Source organism: Geotrypetes seraphini, chromosome 1 (assembly GCF_902459505.1).
Source record: "Geotrypetes seraphini chromosome 1, aGeoSer1.1, whole genome shotgun sequence".
Taxonomy (NCBI): domain Eukaryota; kingdom Metazoa; phylum Chordata; class Amphibia; order Gymnophiona; family Dermophiidae; genus Geotrypetes; species Geotrypetes seraphini.
In genome coordinates this window covers 223,342,689-223,363,899 of record NC_047084.1, presented here as the reverse complement: position 1 = coordinate 223,363,899, position 21,211 = coordinate 223,342,689, and the positions used below count along the sequence as shown (strand labels likewise).

Here is a 21,211-nt window from a genome sequence, read left to right as displayed (position 1 = left end):
GTGGTTGCTGCTTCTGTTTTCTAGGTTGAGGATGAGCAGGGGCAGCAGCTTTAGCAGTAAACCTGCGTTGGTAAGAAGGAGTGGGCCTGAAAGCACAAGGAGCTTGAGGCTTCTTCTTTGGTTTGACCAAAGTGTCCCAGTGGGTTTGATGAGTAGACAATTTTGGGGTCGCAGGGTCCATGGATGGTCTGAAAAGTTCGTCCCCAAGACACGGAGCATTAGCAAAATGATCTTGATGGTTGACATTGAGCTCTGATACATGGGGCCACGCTAGTCATTTCATAGCCACCTGGCATGGCTGCAGTTCATGAGGTAAGCCCAAACATGTCATAGGTAGAATGAAGCATATACTTCCTCAATTGCAAGACTGTAGCAATAAGATTTTGGAAAGCCCGGGTCTTGTGAATAAGGATGCATTTCTGAAAAGCACAAAATTGTTTGCTCAGGTAAAAGGAAAAATGAAAATTATAATTCCCAGCTTGGTTTGCCAATATTGCAGTTTGATAAAGGCATTTACTGAATTTGTCTATCACTTTACCCTCTTTGCTAGGAGGTACAGAAGCATAGACACTAGACCCTACAGCCTTCTTCAAGGTTGATTCCACCACTAGAGACTCATGAAGAAGTTGAGGTTTATCGAAACCAATAAACCAGGGATAGGAACCACTCTGTATAAGGACTCAAGCTCCCTAGGAGCCACAAGAATGGATAGTGGAGTTTCTAGATTTTTGTAGAAAGTCTCTCTCAAAATGTCATGAAGTGGGAGCTTCAACAATTCCTTTGTCTAAAGCCTCCATGAACTGTTTACTATGTTTGGAGTCCGCTTCTAGTGAAATGGCAAGGTCTTCAGACATTTGACAAAGAAATCTTGAAAAAGTGGACTGCTCAGAAAAGATAGCAGGTCCCTGAGAAGAACGTTGAGGTGAATCTGACCCAGAAGAATCCTCATCATCGGTAGAGAGTGGTTCCTGCTCAGAGTTTCCTAGTATGTCCGAGTCTTGAATGGAATAGGGATGGTGTCGAAGATTCGGTGTTGAAGCCTCGAGGTGCTTGATCTTATGAGAGGCCTTCCGGGACCACACCGGAGTCACCTCTCCAGATGTTTGCATCAAGGATGACTGGTGCCATGGAGATGGATCCGACAACTCCCATATCAAGTGTCTCCATACTGGTGAAGCATCAGTCTTGGGCTGCTCATACTGGAGAAGCACCGGGAGAGTCAGTGTTGACATGGGCATAAGCTGCGTTGGCACCAACATTTGAAAATGCTCACCCAATTCCTCCCGAAGCAAATTGTTAATCTTTTGCTTAAGGGAGAGCACCGGTACCATTTGCTTTTTTGCTGGTACCACTGGTGCAGCACTCCGGTCCGGCGATGAGGAGGCCGATGTCGAGGCACTCACTGAGATTGGAACTGGGCGCTTATGGGACTTCTTCGAGGTCGGCATGATTTTGCTCAATGCCATTTTGACCTGAGTCCCAGATGGAGTAAGGGAATGCTTCTTAGCCGGCTTACTTACAGAGACAGTATGGTGCGACACCGAAGGCACGTCAGATGTTACTGGTGGTGTTGATATGTGCGGTGTCAGTAGGGATGATGTCGGTTCCCCTTCCATTGTGACACTGAAAAGTTTCTGTTGATGGTGAATTTAGTTTTTAAAAGTCCTCTTCTGAAGGGAAGAACAGTATGTGCAGGTTTCAGGACGGTGCTCGGGCCCCAAACACTGGGGACATCAGCAATGTAGGTCAGTCACAGAGACTGACCAAGCACAGCGACCGCACTTCTTAAATCCCGTCAACGGGCATGATATGGACAGGAAGACTGCCTCGGCTAAACTGAAACTGTTGGCCAAGGCGGACGAACAGGTCCCGCTGGCCCAACCCGTGAGGGAGAAAAAAAATAAAGATTTTTCCTTTTTTTTTAAAAAACGGGAAAAAGAAAATGAAAGAAAGAAAAAATGACTAAAAGTCACAAACTCGAGAGTGGGAAGGCAAGGACTCAATTTAAACGGTCGTTGAAACGCATCTTCTTAGCTCCACAGAAACTAAGAAACTGAGGGACCGCGTGCCTACATCAGGCGGGAAGGCACTCACGCATACACGGTGCAGGCTATCGTGAACTTTCTAAAGACTTAAAGTGGCGATGCACTTTTGAAGTGATCCGTACCAGGGTTCCGTTGGTGACATCACCTATGTGTGAGAATATGCTGCTTGCTTGTCTTGGGATAAAGGTACGAACTAAATAAAGATCTGCCCCAACTCATAGTCTAGTCACCCTTCCTGAAGCTTCAGTCTAACGTGTCCTTGAGCCGTTTGTCTGCTTAACATTCTCCTTCCCTACAGAGCCAATCTGGACTCACTTTTTTTTATTGTCCCTGGGTGCTAGTTCTTATCCAGGCCTATTAAATTTTGCACCATATTGCATGTGACTGCAAAATATTTGGGAAACATTTTTGCAACAAGGACTTGCTACAAAGTTATGCTGAACTAAATAGTTTTTGGTTTAGACTAAAACCTGAATAAGAACATATTTTGATAGCATAATCAAAAAGAAGGACCCCAAAATGAAATACAAAAAAAAAATATTTAAGGCTAAATCCAAATATATGATTTTTAGATAAAACTAAGCAAATTGGAATGTTATAGAATTAGACTAACCTGTACCGTGTTTAAGGGCAACTTGATTGACAGCAGGCAAGTCCAAGCTGGGGATAAGTTCAAAGCCTTTTTCTTGCTGTTTACCCTTCCCTTCGTGATATCTGCTATAAATGCCACGGCCTGCAGAATATCCCCCCAGGTAACTGCCTCTGGGACCTGGGGCTCTGTTGCCAGCTGCACCTCGCCCTCTGCCTCTTATGCTGCCTGCTTATAATACCAACATAATAACATGATAAATACACCAGTAAAAGCCACTGGAGCTCATTTTTTAAAAAAACTAAAATTTTTTTTAAAAAATTGAGTACTGCATTTCAGTGTTTGCATCATATAAAAAGCTGTTAGACCCATATCTTATACTGTCCTTAGGTTAAATATGGTATCTTCACAGAAGCCAATTACTTATATTAGAGACTGAAATGGTGCAGGAATGAATGACTGCAATGGCTGTGATATTATTTGACTTGAAGCAGCTATGTTCTATTTTACTGCATGCCTTTTAGAGGACAAAACAAGAATAAAAGTATTTGCCTTAGAAAGCATGCCATCAGACCCTAGCACCCTGGAGATACCTGTAGGTGATCCTTAGGGCTACAGGTGGCCAAGCCACTTCAAGCTCAATTGAGGAAAAGTCCATGGACTGATCTCCAGGAGCACCAGCCTAGGGCTCAACTTAAAACTGCAATCCATAGGAAGCAGTTAGGCTTATGTCAGTCTTCTGCTGCACCAGTCTGATCTGCTGGAGACTGAGAAACACTAAGCTGTTCCAGATGCGCTATTCCTTACGGAAGTGATGTTACTGGAATATTCAAATTTCTCTGCCTCTCATCTGCTGGTATCAGGACACAACCCACTGGTCTGGACTAGTCTAGTAGGATGATAAGAAATTCCCCTGTTAATATTTTCATCCCAATGAGATCATGTTAGAGATCTATAATACTCTCTGATAGAACTCTGCTGATTGGGTTGGAGAACTTGCTGCCCATGAGAAAATTACACTGGCAAGTCATTGTTTACTTCTGAGGCAGTATTCAAAACTATTTATCTGGATAGCAGCTGTTGAATATTGTTATAGACGGTATCGGGATAGTGCACGGACAATGCTGAGGTGAAGCCTGGGATCAGTAAGGAGATACTAGTTAACAGTGATATTCAGTTAGCTATAACTATCTAGATAGAACCCTTTCGGAATTCGCTAATGCCTACTGCCCGTAACCATCTGCTAAATTTATAATTTAGTATTATATTCTGCTTTATTTTTATTATACAGCATATAATCAATGGTACGCTAGTACAATAGACTTTGGGGTAGGGTGGGGGAAGGAGTGGGCTATGTGGTGAAACTGTAAACTGTGTTCGACATTGGTTCTGTTCTAAACTTTATTGTATTCTCAATTTGAATGTGGATGCTTATGTAATATTTGGCTTAAAAAACATATTTAAAAAAAAAAAAAGATGCTATGCGGATAAAGTTAGGAATACGCTGGCTTCTATCTGGAGAGCGGTGATGAATATCTGGATTTAATTCAGCCATAACGGCCAGTGTTTAAAAAATCTCTGACCCTCCCACTTGAATACTGACTTTTTTTGTGGCTGAGAAGCAAAACATTGCTAACTTCTGATCGAGCACTAGAATCCTCGATTAAAGGAGATATTTATAAAGCTAACTGAAATCTGCAAAATCACTCACTAAATATTGCAGGAGTGGAAACTTAAGTGATCATGTGATTTCAGAGCAGGAAATTTTCCACTGCTGTACAACCCCATGCTAACATATAGAAAAGAAGGGCTAATGCTGAAAGCAGACTCTAGCCCCAAAGCTGCGGTCTCCTAGGTTAAAAATAATACAATGTTCTGCTTTGGCTACTAGGCTTTAAAAGGTCTATAATAGCCCTCTGTAACTTCACTAGTGTGTTTAAAACTTTGGCTGTGTATATCTTGCTTGAAAAGCTCATACATAGTTTGAGGTCTATTCAAAGGGATTTACCCACATAACTAAGGGAAATCACCCTCTCCTCAGTGGCTAAATCAAGCTGTAGAATTTCACAAGGTACCTAGTTTTGAAGGGTGAGGGGAGGAGGACAGTTCAAGTGTGCATGTGTGGTTTTCAAACTCCTTTATGGAATATTTGACTCTTTGATTCCCCTTAGTAGGAATTCCTTTAGATCCTGCTATTCAAGAATTACAACAATTCACGAATTAGCATTTCCTTCTCTGAAAGGTATTAAATGCACTGGGAAGCTTAGTAAATCTTTTACTTTTAAATTGGTGAGAATTTGGAATGGACTTCCAGATTCTCTAAGACTGGTAGATCAATTATTTCAATTTTGAAAAAGTTTAAAAACCTGGTTGTTTTGATTTTAGATGTCGTATAGTAATTTTAAGCAATTCAACATACTTTTTCCATCCATTTAATCTAACCAATTTCTGTTTTTATCCCACAGTTTTTACTTGTTATGTTTCATTTTTTAATGAACTGTAAACCGAGTCGAGCTCCTTAGGGAGTAGATTCGGTATATAAAATGAAGATTAGATTAGATTAGGACATGAAATGTTTCGAAATGTGATTTTCAAAATCCCATGAGCTCGGTTTCTGTTGGTAAAGAAGGTGTTCCCAGAAACTTGCAGAGTTTGATTTACTTTGCTAGCAATTTGACTTGAAAGTCTGCAAGTCATAAGTGGAAAAGAAAATTTTTAAATAAATAAATGAATATCCTTGATCCTTCAAACTGCTCCCTCCATATCTTTAATTCTACGATAGTGTTCTTTACTGTGCCCTTGGTTATAACTGTAGAGTGAGTCAGCAAAAATAAATGATGCATTGGCATTAACTGTTAGTGATAGCAAATAAAAGAGAGAGGCCACATTAGAGTGAAGCAGATCTCCAAGAAAAGAACACAGTTCCATGATTGCTATCAATTAGACTTTTTAAGGTACAGCACATATACATGGCAGCATTAAATTTCATAGACTATTTTTAAAGAATGAGCATGGTTTGTAATTTTAAGGTGATCTCTTAAATTCGTATGCCCATGAGGAGAAAGAGAAATCAGAAAAGTGTGAGCACACTACTCTAGTGCCTTGATTGTGGCTAAGAGAAATAATCATAGGGAAAAAACAATCTGATATCTCCCTTTCAACACACAAGATTCAAACAGAATAGCAGATCTGATACAAGAAGAAAAAAAACACCTTTCCTTTACAGTATTAAAGTATTTGTTGCTCATTCTCTATAATCCTACATAAATGGAGTCATATTTTGATACATTTGACCTGGATTCTTCCAAAGAAGTCTCAGTACTACCATACCAACCCCGTGTCAAAAGATACAAATGCAGTCTGGATTTTCTAACTCATTCTAATATATTATGCTGGAGAGCAAACATCAGACTTCTCTGGAATGAGAAAAACCATGAGTGGATTAGTATCTCATGATAATATGCAATTAGGTTAGTAACAATGATCCAGCCAAATGAAATGTCCTGAGCACATAAAATTCATTAACATTAACAGGATTACAGAAGTGTTTAAACAATTAGTCAGAACTGTTCTGTTTCAGGCATATTGATTAACTACACAAAGGCATGCACATCAAGTTTTGGTAACCAACCTTTTACAAAATAGTCTCTGTTTGGACCAATGAGAGCATTGTATGGATATCCATAGTATGCTAATGTATAAGGATCACAAGAGTAAACATAATTTGGTTGAGCTACTTCTGTAGCTGTCGCTGGTGCTCCTCCTTTAGTTGCTTTCTGGTAGCGTGTATACTGCTCTTTATCTACTGGCTTTGCCAAAGTAACTTCGATACAGGACCCTTCAAGTTCAATGCCATTAAGCTTTCTCATGGCATGAACTGCATCATCCCGGTTCGTGAAATGTACAAAGGCATAATCACGGATTTTTTTCACACGTTCTACACCCCCAGGGTTGAACTGGCCAAAGCTCTTTTTAATTGTATCCTCTGTAGTTTCAATCATTAAATTTCTCACATATAGAATCTTCACCGTTTCCATCACATCTTCATCGACATCTATCTCAGGCTCTGCCCAGTCAACTGCTATCTGGTGGCCCCACAGTTGGATTCTTCCGGGCATCAGCTTCCTTCGTGCCATGGCGGCTGCACGGTGACTTTCATACTCTACAAAGGCAAACCCTCGATTTTTCATCTTATCTGCTGCGCTAGCATAGACGATAACATCAAGTACTCCTTCTGTCACCTTGGAAATTTCTTCTAGTATTTCTTCTCTTTTTTTCATCTTTGGGATTCCTCCAATGAATAGTCTGCAGTTATCCACACTGCAGCAAACCCCTAGAAGTCTCCCTGGACGAATCTCATAGTTGTTCAGTTCTCTGACGGCACTTTTGGCCTCGTGTTTGTGTGTGTACATAACAAATGCATAACCACGATTTTTCCCATCAAAGTCCATCATTAGACGCATTTCATAAATACGTCCCACTGATTCAAACACTGGCACCAATTCATCTTCATACACATCACGGGGAATTTTGCCCACAAAAACTTCACAGCCACGAGGAGGGTGTAACCCTTCCCAGCCAGGAGGAGGACCTCCATATTTCCTTTGCCCATTCTCCTGAACCATGCCGTATCCAGTGCGCTCCATTAATGCCAACAGGGCAGCCTCATTAGGTACACCAGATACACCTTCAAGTACTTTGGTTGCAGACATGTTTGAAGAATCGTTACTCATCACAGTAGTGGAATCCTCTGCGGTCATTATGCCAAAATCATTCAAACCTTGCGGAAACCTGATTAAAAAAAACAAAACAAAAAAATAAATTATAGTTAAATTATATTGATAATAAAATGGGAACACAATTTTATCTGATTCTGCAACAGACCTAATTGTTATCATTTCTAGATGTTTTAATGACATATTTAAGATCAAATTCAAAAAAGTAATCAGGGCAATGTGATTAGAAAAATGGGCATGATTCAGAATATATTTAGCATAGACATATTGTACAGGCTATTTTGCTTTAGATTTTGGTCCTGATTCTATAAAGGATGCCTAAGTCCTGTGTAATGCTGAGCGGGACTTAGGTGTCCAAACTAAATGGTTAATGAACCATTTAAGGGTCTTAATGAGCGATAATTGGCACATGGACGCCCAAAGGATTTGGACGTCACTTTGTAGATGCCTCCACAATTTCATGGACACCCATTGTGAAAACTCACATCTAACGGAATAGGCGTGGGCATGGAATGGGCGTGGTTTCAATATGGATGTTCTTTGATTCATTTGCATAACACTGAGTGACCTAGGGCATCAATCTCATGTCTACATTGTAGGCGAATGAAAACTAGGTCTACTTTTGAGCTTAGTTTGGGCTTCAAATAGATCTGAGTTCTATGGATGGAACTTAGGCACAGTTTGGACGTCCTTAATGCGATCTGCTAAATAGCTCTCTGGGTTTTAATTTTGCTTTATTAAGCTCAAAATACATTTAATAAGGCACCACATAAACAGGGCACATCAAAATAGATATATTGCATGCAAAATCTTCTATTTTTCTGGACAAAAAGCAATATTATTTGCTAATTAGAGGAAAAGATCCATTAACAGAAGCACAGCACATGAAAAACACAGCTTTAGGTTTCTTGCTAAAAAGCTACCCTTTTTTTCTGACTAAACAGTGCTCCAATCAGCTCATTCTTGAAAGCAAAGAAAGCACATAAAAAAATATATAGATTGCATAAATAACTTCTTTTGCAAAAGCTTAAAAACAGAAAAAAACAGATACAGATCTTAGCATGGCTTCTACTTCATTGCAAATGGAGGTATGCAACTGCACAATACTGACCTCATTGTAAGATCATCAAGGTGCACCTGCAAGGTAGAATGCCACAATTAAAATATGTGCTGGGATTTGAACCTATGAAAGATAGGAACAGGGCAGTTACCCTTTGAGCCACAGCAGCAGCTTCCACTAATATTGCTCTTCCTCACATCTGCTAAGCTATGATCTTCTCAGGTATTTTCACCTTCACATAGCTAGGATCACTAAGCTCTCATGGTAGGAACCCCACAATCAAAAGGAAGTGGCTGTGGCTCACCAGGTAAAAGCCCTGTGCTCATCTTCCAGAGGTCATGTGTTCAAATCCCAGCACATATTTTAAAATGTGGCATTCTACCTTGCAGGTGCACCTTGATGATCTCACAATGAGGTCAGTATTGTTTAGCTGTATACTTCCATTTGCAATGAAGTAGAAGTCATGCCTAGGTCTGTATCTGTTTTTAAGCTTTTGCAAATGAAGTTATGTATGCAATCTATATTTTTTTTATGTGCTTTCTTTGCTTTCAAGAATGAGCAGATTGGAGCACTGTTTAGTCAGAAAAAAATGGTAGCTTTTTAGCAAGAAACCTAAAGCTTGTGGCTGCCGCGCAGCAACAGCCCCAAAGTCCTTTAAATCTCTATGGGCTTCGGGGCCATTAGCACAACGCAGCCGCTAGCGCGGCTTTATAAAAGAAGCCGTTAGTTTTTCAGAATCAGGGCCTTTGTGAACATCAAGTTCATCATTTTATCATGTTTACCAACGTGTCTATATGTAAACAATAATTTATGAAGAAATATTAACGCTTCCAGTTTGCAAATTTTAAAGGTATATGAGGTTCACCATTCACATATCTCAGGCATTTGGCAGACTTAAGGTAATAAAACTAGAAAAAATGTTCAGTAAGATTTTTCAGTGTATGCCCCCTGGTTATTTTTAAGGTGCAATATCAAAGACCAAAATATATTAAAAAAATCTTTTGACCTACATCTTTATCTATGTGTTCCTGTGGAGTTATGATGTCAGTCATTGAAAAATCTACCCTGCCATTGACAATGATAAAGTACTGTGCAAAAAAAATTTCAGTTCATATACTGGTCTTTGTTCAAAAGAGTCTGCAACCATATAATGCCCATGGAAAATTTTTCTTTTTAGTTCTAGAAGGTTCACTAGATGTGTTATGAGGCACAACTATCTTCATTACACAAGTCCACTGAAATGCTTTACTGCATACCATGGAATATTAGATTATTCTTGTAAAATGTCTTGGTTCTTTCACAAGATTTTCCTTTGAAAAGAAAAATATTAACTTTATTTAATTACATTTATTGTATCCTCTATACCAGGGGTCTCAAAGTTCCTCCTTGAGGGCCGCAATCCAGTCGGGTTTTCAGGATTTCCCCAATGAATATGCATGAGATCTATGTGCATGTACTGCTTTCAATGCATATTCATTGGGGAAATCCTGAAAACCCAACTATAACACATAAAATTAATATAATCAAATAATAATAACTAGAATCATTTATAATTAGGAAATAAAATATAAATGCACATACAACACAATAAAACAATGGTAAAAAAACATAAATAACATAGAAAATTAAATAATGTTGCTGAAAGAAAGGATAGTGTACTTCCTTGAATCTAATGAGTTACAGGATCCGAGGCAACATGGCTTTACAAAAGGTAAATCGTGCCAAACGAACCTGATTGAATTTTTTGATTGGGTGACCAGAGAGCTGGATCGAAGACATATGCTAGATGTAATTTACTTGGATTTCAGCAAAGCCTTTGATACAGTTCCTCATAGGAGACTGTTGAACAAACTTAAAGGGCTGAAGTTAGGACCCAAAGTGGTGAACTGGGTCAGAAACTGGCTGTCGGACAGACGCCAGAGGGTGGTGGTTAATGGAAGTCGCTCGAAGGAAGGAAAGGTGACTAGTGGAGTCCCTCAGGGTTCGGTGCTGGGGCCAATCCTGTTCAATATGTATGTGAGTGACATTGCTGAAGGGTTAGAAGGAAAAGTTTGCCTTTTTGCAGATGATACCAAGATTTGTAACAGAGTAGACACCGAAGAGGGAGTGGAAAATATGAAAAAGGATCTGCAAAAGTTAGAGGAATGGTCTAATGCCTGGCAACTAAAATTCAATGCAAAGAAATGCAGAGTAATGCATTTGGGGATTAATAATAGGAAGGAACCGTATATGCTGGGAGGAGAGAAGCTGATATGCACGGATGGGGAGAGGGACCTTGGGGTGATAGTGTCCGAAGATCTAAAGGTGAAAAAACAGTGTGACAAGGCAGTGGCTGCTGCCAGAAGGATGCTGGGCTGTATAAAGAGAGGCGTAGTCAGTAGAAGGAAGAAGGTGTTGATGCCCCTGTACAGGTCATTGGTGAGGCCCCACTTGGAGTATTGTGTTCAGTTTTGGAGACCGTATCCGGCGAAAGACGTAAGAAGACTTGAGGCGGTCCAGAGGAGGGCGACAAAAATGATAGGAGGCTTGTGCCAGAAGATGTATGAGGAGAGACTGGAAGCCCTGAATATGTATACCCTAGAGGAAAGGAGAGACAGGGGAGATATGATTCAGACGTTCAAATACTTTAAGGGTATTAACGTAGAACAAAATCTTTTCCAGAGAAAGGAAAATGGTAAAACCAGAGGACATAATTTGAGGTTGAGGGGTGGTAGATTCAGGGGCAATGTTAGGAAATTCTACTTTACGGAGAGGGTAGTGGATGCCTGGAATGCGCTCCCGAGAGAGGTGGTGGAGAGTAAAACTGGGACTGAGTTCAAAGAAGCGTGGGATGAACACAGAAGATTTAGAATCAGAAAATAATATTAAATATTGAACTAGGCCAGTTACTGGGCAGACTTGCACGGTCTGTGTCGGTGTATGGCCGTTTGGTGAAGGATGGGCAGGGGAGGGCTTCAATGGCTGGGAGGGTGTAGATGGGCTGGAGTAAGTCTTAACAGAGATTTTGGCAGTTGGAACCCAAGCACAGTACCGGGTAAAGCTTTGGATTCTTGCCCAGAAATAGCTAAGAAGAAAATTAAAAAAAATAAAATAAAAATATTAAATTGTATCAGGTTGGGCAGACTGGATGGACCATTCGGGTCTTTATCTGCCGTCATCTACTATGTTACTATATTGACCACCTACCCCATCACCATTTCGCTTGACCAACATACTAGTCCTACATAACTAGTTCTACTGTAGATAACCTCTTCAAATAAATGCAGACAGAAACTTTACATTCTTTTGAACTGTACACCCAAGTGACATAATTCAAAGTGCAGTAGAACTGGAGAACCAGGTGATATCATCAGTTAATATTAAAGGTATCTACTAACCAATGGCTAATGCTTAATTATAATGTATGTGAATTGTTTCCCAAGGATTTCAGTGTAAGGGTAAACAAATCTCCCTGACAAACTGCAATTGATATCTCTGAGCCATTCTGCACACTTTCTAAGGGTAAAGAACCAAATTACTCTTCTGTCTAAATCTACATGTTCTTTTTACCCCCTCATAACCAGCATAGGCTTGACCAAACAAAATCAAAATCTTGCATCTTGTATAGGCTTTCTACTGCTTTCTACCATATATTAAGAGGGGGTTTGACAAATCCCAGGGATGAGGTCACCATGGGCCCTACAATTTTCCCTCTGGCATTTGAGATTTTCCTACCTTGTTTCTTCTGTCATTCCTGCTCTCAGTACTGCTGCTGGTTTTTCACACAGCGCAACCCTCTGAGTTTAAGCTGAATGGTGCACAAACTCTCACACTGGTCTTGTGAGATTTGAGATTCTGAGATCAGTGCAAGAATTCTTGAATACCATGGCTCAAAACTGAGAGTGTGGCAGGTCAGTGAGAAGCTCAAGACAAGGAGCTGGTCAAATAGGAAGTCTGACAGAACTGGCTGACAGAGGGAGTGGAGCTAACTAGCTACATGGGGATGAAGGTGAGGGGAGACTGACTTCCTTCCTGAGTGGGAAGGGCTAGCTAGGGATGGGAGTTATGTACTGGAGAAGTGACTGGCTTCCTGGATAATGAGGGCTATCTGCAAGGTCACATATTTTGTGGTGGAGGGCAATAGTGAGGTAGCAGGGGGAAACTAATGGGTAAGACAGGGAGACTGAATGATAACACGGTACGAGTACAGTTGCCAGCTGGTTCCAGATTCACCGGACAGGGTTGATCTGGTACAGGTTCTACCCCATTGCTTGCAGGAAATGTAGTCTTGCTTCTTTTAGGGAATACAGTTTGGAAATCAAATCAAGTCTCTGCATGCATTGGGATCAAACCAGGACCAGCCTTTTTGGAAAAAAAAATATTTCCTTAAATTACTCCTGAGCTTATCACCTCTTAATTTTATCCTATGCCCTCTCACTCTGAAGTTTCCTTTCAAATAAAAGAGGCTCACCTCATGTTTATTTATGCTACATAGGTATTTAAATGTCTTTATCATATCTCTCCTCTCCCACATTTCCTCCAAAATATACACATGGTGGGCCATTTTCTGATTTTGACATCCTGAGAAATACGTCCAAAATTCGGATGCCAAAACCGTGCATGTCCGAAACCACTAGATGTCCTTTTTTTGGGGGGGAGGGGGGCAACAAGACATCCAAACTTAGGATGTCTAACATTTTTGGCCATTTTCAACTACAAAAATGTCCAAGTTGAAAATGTCCAAACCTAAGCCATTTGGACATAGGAGGGAGTCACCATTTATACTACACTGGCCACACAGATGTGCCAGCAGAATAGTGGGGCACCTTAGACCACACAGTTGTGAACTTCACATAAAGTATGTCAGGTGCATATCTCACCAAAACCCCCTCATAATGTATGGTGGGCCCTCCAAAACTCCCCTAAAACCCACTATACCTACCTGTCTACTACCTCAATAGCCCTTATGGCTGCAAGTGTCACCTATATTGCAGTACAGTAGGAGTTTGGGGAGCTCACACTTTCCACCATAATTGTAGTGGGTAGAGTGGGATATGGGCCTGGATCCCCCTCTCTATGGTTTACTACACTGCACACCAGGTTACTAGTGCTGCCCGATTCAAGGAAAAAAAAATTTCAATTTGATTTGGCCTATTGAATCGATTGTTCGGTTCGATTTGCTTTTCCCACTCAACTGAGCATTTTTTTTTTTTTTTTCAAACATCCTGGCGGGTATATTTTGTAGCCTTTCCACCCACCCCACCATCCTTTGCCCTCTCCAACCCCACGCCGGTGCTGTGGGGTACGCAAAATATACAAAAAAGACTTTTCCTTTCTCTGTTAGGTCCTAGCTCATGCTCGCTGTCTAACATCATTTCTGGCAGGATACACATTTCAAATCTGACATATTGTAATCACAAAGAGAAAATAAAATCATTTTTTTTCTACCTTCCACTGCCATATCCAACATTTGTTTCTTTCCCACTAAAAGAGAAGTCTATAGGTCATTATTAAGATGGCTTGAAGAAATCCACAGCTTATTCCTAGGATAAGCAGCATAAAATATATTTTACTACTTGGGATCTAGCTAGGTACTTGAAACCTGGGTTGGCCACTGTTGGAAACAGGATACTGGGTTTGATGGACCTTCGGTCTGTTCTAGTATAGCAATTCTTATGTTTTTATGTTAAGTTCTTACCATCTCTCTCTCTCCTTACCTTGTGCTCTGGGTTAAACCTCTCTATTTTCCTCCATGCAGTATTTTCCCTTCCTCCCCTCCATTATCATGTGCAACATTTCGTTCTCTCTCCCTATGTACCATCTCTCCCTGCCTTCTACCCTATATCCAACATTTCTCCCTCTCTCTTCTCCATGCATGTCTCTCTCCCCTTCACCACATGCAGGATTTCTCCCTCTCACCCCTTTCTACCTCTTTGTTTCATCTATCCCTTCCTCTCCTCCATCCCAATTCTTTTTTTCTCTTCTCTTCCCCACATGTGCAGAATCTTTCCTCCCTTCCCATCACCGAGCAGCAGCTTTCCTCCCCTCCCACCCATCTCCCTGTGCAGCAGCTTTTCATCCCTCCCTCCCATCCCCTTGTGCAGTACTTTTCCATCCCTCCTTCCCATTCATCTCTGTAGCATCCCACCAACTCAGAAAAATTCTCCAATGTTTGCAGTAAAATCCATTGGGCTGCTGTTGCAGCTGCTACTGCAATAATTTAAAAAAAGCAAGTCATTCTTTAAAAACTGCACATGCAAATGAAGTTTGTGGAGGGTTGCTAAATTTGCATATGCTTATCGCTGGTGACAGCGAGGGGCACATGCACAGAATAAACCCACAAATAAAAAATAAAAAAAATAACAAAAGACCCTAAATCGAAGATGGATACGCACTCCCTCCCACCGCCATCGTCAAACAACCCCCCCTCCCCCAGCAGCAGGAGGGATGCCCACTCCCTTTTGCTGCTGCCATTAAGCAACACCCCCCCCCAACACCCCTCTGGCAGCGGGAGGAATGCCTACTCCCTCCCACGCTGCTGTATAGTAAAAACTCCCCAATACCCCCACAGTGGTGGGAGGGATTACCACTCCCTCCTGTCATTGCTCTCATGCCCCTGACAACCCCTCGTGCCTCTGACGACCCTCCGCCCCCTGTTAACTTGTTTATGAAGGCCGGGTGGAGGGATGCCTACTCCCTCCAGCCAGCAGGCCTGCCTCTTCAAAATGGCAGGCCTTACCCTCCCTGTGCATCCTGGGATGTGCCAGGGAGGGGCCTAAGGGTTAAGCCAGTGAGAGCCTTGGGCCCCTCCCCGGCGCATCCCAGGATGCATCGGGGAAGGGGAGGCCCGCCATTTTGAAGAGGCAGGGGAGGGGGGTCATTGGGAGAATGATGGTAGCAGTGGGAGGGAGTGGGCATCCCTGCCTCTGTCAGGGGTGTGTGGAGTGATTTGCTTGATGACAGCGGCAGGAGGGAGTGAGAATCCCTCCCGCTGCTGGGTGGGGGATGGTCAAGGAGGTTGCTTGATGGTGGCAAGATTTTCTGGTAGGTTTGAGCTGTCAAACCTTACTTTCCTGTCAATGCCTGAGCCAATCGGCACTTAGGCACTGACCAGAAAATAAGGCTACAACAGCTTAGACCTGCTGGAAAATTTTGCTCACAAATGTAGGACAGCGAGGTTAGGTAATCTCCCACCAATAATATAGAATTGCCTGGCGTGCTTGTTTAAATATTAATAACCTTGTTGTAATACATTTGCATGGCAGAGTCGGAGACTGCTAGGAAGCTCGGAAAAGATCATGGGAAACTGTTTTGATAATCCGCCGCTATAATATATGAATGCTAAACTGGCTGGAACTGGTTTAGCGACCATGTTAAAGTTTTGAGAATCTTCACCTGAGTGACAGTGGATGGGTCAGGGGAATGGAGGAAGAGTGAAACTGAGTGCCGAGAGGGTGGAGGAATATTTGTTTTTCATTCCCTCTGTAGTCCTCTACCTCTTCATCCCTTTGTATTTCCCTACATGAGCAGTATATATTGATTCACCATTTTTGTCCAATGTATCTGTCACAATTAGATTGTAAGCTCTTTTGAGCAGGGATCATCTCTTGTGTGTTTAATGTACAGCGCTGCGTTCATCTGCTAGTGCTACAGAAATAATAAATAGTAGTAGTAGAAATGAGAGAACAGATGAACTAAGAGAGAAAGAGACTAGGTGAGGAGGAGATTGATGGCAGTGTATTTCTGCCACGTGCATTGAGAGCCTGTTTTTACTGAGCTTTATTTTCCCTTAAATACAAAAGGTGAACACGGCCTTAGTAAATCAGGCCTAAAGGAGTTAGAGCAAACCTCAGAGATCTCTCTTCCTCAACACCCATTTTTCATTTTGGTGGGGACATTGGGGAGAGGAGAAGTGATGAAAGGTCTCAGCCACTGATTCCCAAATTTTTGGGCTGGCTCCTACATACATAGAAAATTGGTCAAAACTTGTATTAAGATAAATCTCATTAAAGAAGATGTATTCTAAGGAAGGTAAGAGGGAACTTATCTTGCCCTGTTAGATTTTCTGTTCACTCTACATTGTGACCATGAAAATAGCATTACTCACCAAACAAGCGACTCACATAGATAACATAGCCAAAATATTAAGGATCGATATTCAGCAGCACTTATCTAGGTAGTAATGGCTCTTAAATGGATGTGTACTCATGGGACCAGACACTTATTTTCAGCAGCATTATCCAGATAATACTGTTGAATAGTTTTACTGACTTTGGGGTGATGTGAAGGTAGAGCCAAGGCAGAGCCAGATGTTATCCAGGTATCGCCAATATTCAGTACCAGTATCCAGATAACTGTCTGGACAAGTTAAGACAGCAAGTTTTCAAGTTTTATTTAAAATTTGATTAAATGCTTATACATATTTCTAGGTGATATACATCAATTAAAATGGGGGGACATGTAAAAAACAAACCAACCCAAATAACAAAAAAAATGTACATGTCTGGACATTCACTAAAATGAGACTAACTAGAGACAAGTTGGAAAAGAGGGAAGAACTACAATTTTATAGGACAGGAGATATTTAAGGGTTGAACAAAAGGAGGGTTCAATAAAAACGAGGAAAATAAAAGTTAAGAAACTCTGATGATTAGGAAATTAAGCTGAGTGTTACTAACGCACTAATCATAGCTTTCCAATGCATCCTTGAAAAGAAAACATTTGAGGGAGCCTTTAAATCTATTTAGATTGGTCTCCTCCCTGATGTAAATGGGTAGGGGGGCTGTGGGGCTGAGAAAATCATAGCGTCTTTCGTGTTGATCGTCTTCAACGATGGAATGGCGAGAAGGTGTTGCTTGTTTGATCTAAGAGCCCTCAATGAGCAGTATCGTATAAGCAGTTTATCAAGAAAAACAGGTAATTTTGATGATCTAATTTTGAAGGTTAAGAGAGCAAGTTTATATGTTATTCTGTACGATATTGGGAGCCAATGAGCATTTTTAAAGAGGGGAGTGATGTGATAAAACTGGCACTAAGGGCTCCTTTTACGAAGGTGCGCTAGCGTTTTTAGCGCATGCACCGGATTAGCATGCGCTAACTGAAAAACTACCGCCTGCTCAAGAGGAGGTGGTAGCAGCTCACGTGCGCGGCATTTTAGCGCCTTCGTAAAAGGAGCCCTAAATATTAGCTGGTGTTGAATATATAGGTATACATTTAAATGCTGCAGTTAGTGTTTTGAAGTCAGCGCTAACTATGGTGTTTAAAATTGGAAGTATGTGTGCTTGGAGGGGGGAGGGGGAGGAGTTTAGTGTTAAAGCAAGCAATTTTTAAGCAGAAGATTCTGACCTCAACTCCCAGTCTAGCTCATGGCCCAACCCTTCCTGCCTATGCCCCACTCCCACCCCACCCTATCCACACACTTCTCTACCAGCACAGTAACTGTAAACAGCTTCCAGTCTCACAGCCACAGGTCCTACCTGTTCACTTCATAGCAGGAAGCGTTGGCCTGCAGTTTGAAGCTGCTTGTGGTTCCATGCAGTCAATGAAAAAATAAAAAAAGAAGACTTGTTGGCTCCCGAGTTTCCATCTGTCTGAGGGAGTTTCCTCATTTTGGGCAAGTGATAGCCCTCTGAAATGGGAGTCTCCTTCCTATTCAATGCAGTAGACTTGGCAGGTGTGTAGGTATGAACTATGTCCATGGAAACATAATCAAAGTACAGTGCTGCTGTAGCACTAAGTCTAAACTTATAGGATAACTAAAATGCAAAAGGTTAAGCTTTTGGCAGATCATCTGTTATCAAAAATACAGTATAGGATATATAACATATACAGGCAACTAACTCAAAACCTGCTCTTATGCTGCATGTTAGTTAAAAAATTGTCCTTCTCCAGGAAAGCTGAAGCTTTTCTTACATGGCAACAAACTGGCATCACCCACTGAAACAAACAATTCATAGCACACACCCATGGATAACTGTCTGGCAGGTACAATATGTTATTCACTGGTACTACTTCCTATAACTGTAAATCTTTATTTCCTTGTTAACCAGTTATGTCCCTTTCTTCCTTAATGTTCTATGAATTTTAGCCCTTTAAGACTAAATTGGAATTCAAATTTAAAGCCAGTTTTTAAAACTGTACCTTTGGAAAAAAAAAAAAACCCAACAACAACCCAACCCAGAAAAAAGGCTATTTGAGTTGTTTTAATGTGTGCTAAGCAGAATGGTTAGAAGAAAAAGAAGTTCATTCTAGAAAGAATACCAAACTTAAGGCACTAAAATAATGAGTGCCCAGATTCTATTACACTATAGAATACTTAGTTGGCAGCAATGTGCTTACACGTAGGAGCAACCGCTTATGCCATTTCTACAGCTGGTGTAAATACACGTGCATAAAAGTTGGCACTTACACATGAACTTATGAATAGTATTTAGTATTCTGAATTTAAAAATGCAGGGTCATGCTTTTTTATTTTTTTATTTTTATTACAGTAAGAGCTCCTGTATCCACAGGTAATAAGTTCCAAGACCTACCATGGTTATGTGAAACCACGGATGATAACAAACTCTGTTATAACAATTATCTACAGTTTACCATGGTTCGAGCACTGAATGCTCCCCTCGCAATCTACCCCACCGTGCCTGCAGCCCCCCCCCCCCCCCCCCAGTGTAACTCCTCAAATCTTCACCGGCAGCGAGCAGCATCTGCTGCCTGCTGCTCGTGCCGGTCTAAGCTCCCTCCGTCTGATAATAATAATAACAGTTTAAATACCGCAGGACCGTGTGTTTACAATGATTAAAAGGTATTACAGATCGAGTGGAATAAACAAAGTTCAGAGTTAGTGAATAACAGTTCTAAAGATCATTTGTTAAGATTGTATAGATCAGTTACCTAAGTACTTCAGGAACAGATGTGTTTTTAGGCGTTTCCTGAATTCCCTATAAGTAGTAGGCACGAGCAGTTGTTCCAGGTCTTTAGTCTGATGTCACTTCCTGGTCTCACGACCCAGATGTGACATCAGAAGAAGAGAGCTCAGGCTGGTGTGAGCAGCCAAGCAGGAGATGCTGCTTGCTGCTAGTGAAGATTTGAGGAGGTATGCTGGAGGACTGTGGGCATGGTGGGATAGAGTGTGGTGGGGGAGCGCTTGGTACTTGGACTATGAACTGTGGGTAATTGAAGCCCCAGAAACAGAATCAGCCCTACCGTATATGTTTATTAGAACCCTCTAGAGTAATATAAGCCATCCCCAGTAGCATGCAACAGAATTCAGTCTTAGGATATTCTCTAGGAGAGTAATCGTTCCCCGTTTGATCGAAAAAAATTATGCAATGCTGCACCATTATATATCTTTTTAAACCTAGCCCCTCTACATCGTACATCCACACACTCCTCAATCTTGCCGTCTATCATTCATGTCTCACAATGCCTGCCATTCACTCTCCCACTCACCCAACCTGAAGTCCCTTCCATCCACTGTCTGCCCCCTACCCCCTCCTTTTTACAATTCATTCCAGCTTCAGCTCTCTTCATTCTTTTCTCTCCTACACCAGATCCAGCATATCTTTTTCCTTCTCTCCATATTTCTCTGCTGACCTCCTTCCCAGCATCAATCTCTGTCTCTCTCAAGCTTCTAATGCCTCCCCACTCTCCTCTATTCCTTCGTATACTCTCTCTACTCCACTCTACCCCTACCCTCTCCTCTGATCTCCCTGCCAGCTCTTTTCCTTTCTTCCTCCGAGTAGCATCTTTCTTTGACATATGGTTTGGGACACCGGTATTTCTTACTATTCCTCCCCCCACCCTGGTGGTCTTTGACTTCTGTGACCCATTGCCGGCAGTGTCATTGATTTAGACCTGCCACCTGTCAAGCTTCTGAACTCATCTCTCTGCTGTGTCCTACCTGTGCGGGAACAGGAAATTGCATCACAGGATATGGGACATGGCAGAGAGAAAAGTTCAGGAAGAGCCGGCTGGCAGTGGGTGTCTTAATCACTGATGATGCCAGCATCCAATCCGAGCTTTGTAAGACTGCAGAGAGGGGATGGACTAGAGAGGAACTGCAAGGCAGCCAGGAGGAGAGGAAACTGAAGACAAGCCAGACTTCGGAAAGGGGGAGAGGTTGGATACATAATTTATGCTGAGGCCAAAGTGGGTGGGCAGGTTTGCAGGTGACTCACTTTTTAAAAACCCGAACAGATAAATACAAATTCGCTTAATTTAAAAAAACAAACAAACAAAAAACGTCCAGACACCAGACAGACCTCTATAAAGAGGACATGTCCGGGTTTCCCCAGACATATGGTAACCCTAAACCTTACACACACACTCTGTCCCCTCAATATACACTCTTGCCCCCCCCACTTCCCCCTCTTCCCTCCCCTCCCCCACCTCATCAACACATTAACTAACATCTTGCCACTCGTATCTGAGGTGGATTCAGAAGGGCGAATCATATACTTTTGTGATGCAGTGAAGTACAAAATGGCATCTTTTCTTTTCTCTGTAGCACCATTTGATTAGAATAGGCATTGAATAGCAGAAGCCTATGGCCCGCATATTCCAGTTTATCCAACTACTGATAGGTCTTCAGTATCCACTCCTTTCCCAACCAGTTCAGATACCATTCTCTAGTGGTGCAAGGCTTCGTGTTGCCTTTTTGTTTCTGTCCTATGTGGTGTGCTTGTTTGCATAGATAATGCAGGGCAGCTGGTTTCAAAGCCAGGCGAGTGGGAAGCCACGTGGAGGAAAACTGGAGGAGATCCGATTCCAAAAGAGACTTGGGTAGGCCTACCACCCTTAAGTT

The 21,211-nt window shown here is 41.7% G+C and overlaps 1 protein-coding gene across 10 annotated transcripts in view; it reads right to left on the bottom strand.

Annotated features, from left to right (window-relative positions):
- The window catches only part of RBM47 (RNA binding motif protein 47), a 329,047-nt gene that overhangs the window by 28,369 nt on the left and 279,467 nt on the right, over nt 1-21,211 (bottom strand). For 8 of the 10 annotated variants that reach the window (XM_033946950.1, XM_033946908.1, XM_033946968.1 and 5 more), the window contains 2 exons: nt 6,266-7,425; nt 2,659-2,865 (listed from right to left, as the gene is read on the bottom strand). In XM_033946950.1, coding sequence (XP_033802841.1) covers nt 2,659-2,865; nt 6,266-7,394 — 1,336 coding nt within the window. In that variant the 5' untranslated portion in view covers nt 7,395-7,425. The remainder of the gene's footprint in view (nt 1-2,658; nt 2,866-6,265; nt 7,426-21,211) is intronic. The other 2 variants (XM_033946943.1, XM_033946986.1) reach the window with 2 other exon arrangements.